Here is a 5,000-nt window from a genome sequence, read left to right on the forward strand (position 1 = left end):
TCTGCCCCTCGGACTAGCTATGGATACCCTTGATGTGCTCTGATAATGTGCATCGAAGTTTAACCCATTGAATATAAGGATAACCAGAATATAATAACCCATGAAATACTTGCTTTTTCTTTGTCTACCTCTACAATATATGATCATTTGCTAATAAAAAACACCGTATTCAAGGATTTCATATGTGCGCATACATGCACATGCACACACACACACTCCTATAAGGTATTGATATATATATATATATATATATATATATATATATATATATATATATATATATATATATATGAACCGTATTCATATTGACAAATGTAGAAAAGGTATGAATGAGAATGAAGATATTCATTCTCATTCATACGTTTTCTACACACACACACACACACACACACACACACACACACACACACACACACACGCACACACACACACACACACACACACACATATATATATATATATATATATATATATATATATATATATATATATATATATATATCACGGTTATCCTCAAGAGGTGATTATATAAAATGTGACAATCTTTCGAAAGATCTGAAGGTGAGAAGCAATTGCATAAAACGTGAATTTGTTCATCTTAGCTATGCAACCAAATGTATGCTTTTCAATGCTCAATGTTCTAGTCTTTATGGATGCCCTGCTAATAAATCTCTCGTCTGGGCAATTTAAATCACTGTGTAAATCCTGGAGAATTGGTATCAGGTATTTACTTGATCTTCCTACAAGGACTCACAATGTTCTTTTACCATCCCTTATCATTTCTAAGAGCGCTGAAGATCAAGTCTACCATAGAATGCTTGTTTTTTCATGAATGGCATCAACCATGAAAGTAATTATTTCATTTTTTTTATCGAAATTGTCTAATGTCACTGCAATCATACATGTGTTGGAATATCTATAATATATTAGAAAAACTCGATCTCAACATTCATGTGCTTTTTAGTCATAATGCTAGTAGAATCAAAACAATGTTAAAGCAGAGAGTCGTAAGCCGTGACTGGAGACCGACAGTGATTAAGGAACTACTGGAATGTCGTGAAGGATCATTGCAATGTGGCATGTCAGCGCAAGACATTGACACATTGCTGATTCATTTGTGTACTGCTTGATTTTTATGTTTTATTAAGTTTCTATGTTTTTAATCAATCTTAAGCTTTTTGTACTTTCTTTTTTTTACAATTTGCTTGTTTTTATACACTCTGTGGGTGTTGATTGTGAAATATGATATCTATGTACCATATTCACGAATAAAGATTTTGAATTTGAATTTGAATTTTGAATTTGAATATCTATCTATTTAGATATATATAAATATATATATGACACACACAACATATATACACTGTGTGTATATATCTATGTATATATATATATATATATATATATATATATATATATATATATGTGTGTGTGTGTGTGTGTGTGTGTGTGTGTGTGTGTGTGTGTGTGTGTGTATGTATGTATGCATGAATGTATGTATGTGTATATGTGTGTGTATGTATACACACACACACACACACACACACACACACACACACACACACACACACATATATATATATATATATATATATATATATATATATATATATATATATATGTGTGTGTGTGTGTGTGTGTGTGTGTGTGTGTGTGTGTGTGTGTGTGGCGATAGCAAAAAGTGCAAAATCAGAGCAGAGTAGGAGAGACAATGTCATAATCCTGGGAAAGTTTTGCCTTCTAAAAATGATGGAATGCGATCCATAACCGCCTCGTTGTCTTTAGGTTAAAATGAAGAACTCTAATTAGGTTTCCATGCTTTTCTTTTCACATCTTGATGACCATCAAGCACCTGAACAAATCAAGCGTCAGATTACTGATCGTTCTAAATATCGTGCTCAAGTTCTCCTTCTCCTTTCTTCATTTGAGTGCGATTCATTTTATATATTGTTATATCAGTGAATTAGGCAAAGAAAGATATGAAAATCACTGTTATCGGGATTCGATGGCATTTCCCAGATATTGTTACGAGCCATCTTAGTTTTGATGTTTCATATACTGTATGTATTTAGAGTGAATCCAAATTGCGGTTAATATACACCAGGCGTTCCAAATACATATACATTGCTGCATACACATATAAATAAGATGTAGAAGTTATTTAATGCTAAAATATCATACTATATTTCCAGCACACAGGTTTTCCTCTTCATCATCGATTTTGTTTTCCTTGTTTACCCTAGGCTTATTATAAGTAAAGTCTACATCGTATGCGCACCGGTAAAAAGACTAATTTATCATTTGTTTTAGGGATAACAACGAAAGTTCTGCTTCAGATATGAAAAGGCCATTCAATCAATGTAAAATCAAAGTATAAGCAAATAATTTCTCCACACGCAAGGTCCCACTGAATTTAAGGACGACGGTCACTCGTGATTTCAAATAATTACAGAGTGAAATTTAGGCATTTGAATGTCCTAATAAGATGCGTTTAAGTGATGACAGATAGTAACATTTACTTTCACGGGATCACAGTTCCGTTATACCTCCTTGCTGAATAACTGTTAATGTTATATCACAATAAGTAATTTTTAGTCTAGGTTATTTGCGTTTACATTATTTTCTTGCGTCATTAAACAGATGTGCAACTTTTAAAGAAACTCCATCCTGCAATGGTGCTATCAAATTATTTTTTTTTATTTTTTAAATAATGTAGGTTTACAAATAACAGACTGAGTCTGTGGCGAGGAACTTCACCTTGACGCACACAGGAAGTCCGTGTAGGCAGTTCGAGCCAGCTGGTGTATATATAACTGGAGCGCGATGCTACCACTGGCATACTGATTTCAACATGTTCTTGGTAGGTACTGAGTATCAAGTACTGAGTATCTATCACTGATATTCTTCCGAACCGTGATTAATTTAAGTTGTGAAAAGAAAAATGCCATTGTGTATCTGGCCTTGTGATACAGGCATGTTATTTGTTATGTTCTTAATTAACCGCAGATGTTCGTCGGCTTTTTGGTGGCGGCGGCTGCTGCAGCCCCAGACCACTACGGACCACCTCCGACCAGGTTCTATGGCATTCCCGGGACGCAGTCCCGTCCAGTCATTCCCATCCTGAAGGACGAGCGTGAGGGACCTGACGCATCAGGAGTGTACAGCTTCGAGTTCGAGACTGGCAATGGCATCAAGCGTGAGGAACAAGGTGCCCCTCAAGGACCGTCTGGTGCAGTGGCAATGCACGGGGGATGGTCGTGAGTAATGGATGATTTGGCATAATACATAATAGTTTTCAATGTCAATTACTTATTCGCAAATTAATATCACTTAATGAATAGTCACTTTAAATTTATAACGCAGTATAATCTAGGTTCATATTTCTGGAACAGAGAAAGTATTAACACTTCACATCTTGTAATACAGTTTAGCTTGCTGTGTTGGTTTGAATGAAGAATCCCAACATTAAGGTCTGCGGCGGTTGATCATGTTTCCTTTCAGCTTCACTTTCCCCGATGGCTCTCCCGCCGACGTGACTTTCGTCGCCGACGACGCTGGCTACCGCGTCGATTCCGACCTGCTGCCCACGCCCCACCCCCTCCCCGCCCACGCCATCGCCCAGATCGAGAAGGCTCGTCGGGAGGACGCAGCTGCTGCTGCCTTGAGCGGGCGTTATTTCGGCCCGCGGATTACCTATGGATATCTATAATCTGCTATGAAAATGTATATCGAAGTTTAATGCACTGTATAATAAAGATCGAGGTTATTATTACTGAAAAGAATCTGTATATATTTTTTCCCTTTTTATCTATATCTAAAATACAAACTTTACTCCATAAAAAGAAAATGGCCATGCAATGCTCATTACAATATACTATACTATATGCTATGCTCGTAATTCCTTCTATTGTAAATGTAAACTAAACACTGGCACCAGAAATTCAGTCAGCAGTTTTCATTGACATCAGCCTTGCCCAATTCAGTTTTATATTCTGCATTAATATTCCTGTTTCTTTTTCATCTTCTTTGTTTTCCAGTGTTTTGGTAGAATAATATTTCGGTCACTGCTTGAAATACCCTTTTTATAACTGATTTGTTTTCAGACTTTGTCGCGCAAAAAATATTAATATAATTTATATATACATTGAAAACACACACACACTTATATATACATATGCATATATATATATATATATATATATATATATATATATATATAATATTTATATATAATATATATATATATGCATATATATTATATAAATATTATATATATATATATATTATATATTAAATATATATATATATAATATATATATGCATATCTATATATAATATGTACATATATAGAGAGAATAGATAGATTATTATTAATATATGAGAAGATAGATAGATAGATATAATAATAAATATCTATATATATATATTATATATATATATACATATGTATTTATATTATATATATCAATATATATACATAATTATATATATATATATATATATATATATATATACTATATATATATAATAATATATATCATTGATTATTATATATATATTTTATAGATAATATAATAATATATATTATATATGTATATATATAATATATATATAATATAATATGTGTGTGTAGTGTGTGTGTGATGTTGTGTGTGTTGTGTGAACAATAATATATACATATATACATTATATTATATATAACATATAATATATATATATATAATAATATATATATATATAATATATATTACTATATATAATATATTATATGTATATTATAATAATGTTTATACATATATGTGTGTGTATGTGTGTGTTGTGTATGTGTGTGTAGTGAGATAGCGGATGTATATCATAACCTTGCAACATAGTATTATTTATCACAATATACTTACATATATGAGCTAATATCATTAGCTAACTAAATATATATGATAGATATCAGAGTTGAGGGATATTATAATATTTATATAGTATATATAGCATTAACTAGTGTTTGT

General features: G+C 32.1%; 2 protein-coding genes across 2 annotated transcripts in view; both read left to right on the forward strand.

The window, feature by feature from the left end:
- LOC119580626 (cuticle protein AM1239-like) overlaps nucleotides 1–33 on the forward strand; it is an 80,562-nt gene extending 80,529 nt beyond the window's left edge. The window contains exon 5 of the mRNA XM_037928736.1: nucleotides 1–33. This exon is cut by the window's left edge and continues 45 nt beyond it. Coding sequence (XP_037784664.1) covers nucleotides 1–33 — 33 coding nt within the window.
- A 616-nt stretch (nucleotides 34–649) lies between these two features.
- Nucleotides 650–3,709, forward strand: LOC119580627. The gene is made up of 5 exons (XM_037928737.1): nucleotides 650–723; nucleotides 2,193–2,280; nucleotides 2,732–2,860; nucleotides 3,007–3,257; nucleotides 3,502–3,709. Exons 1-5 carry the CDS (start codon nucleotides 650–652, stop codon nucleotides 3,707–3,709), a joined length of 750 nt encoding a protein of 249 aa, XP_037784665.1.
- Nucleotides 3,710–5,000: the final 1,291 nt, after the last annotated feature.

This window comes from Penaeus monodon, chromosome 14 (genome assembly GCF_015228065.2).
Source record: "Penaeus monodon isolate SGIC_2016 chromosome 14, NSTDA_Pmon_1, whole genome shotgun sequence".
Classification (NCBI taxonomy): Eukaryota; Metazoa; Arthropoda; class Malacostraca; order Decapoda; family Penaeidae; genus Penaeus; species Penaeus monodon.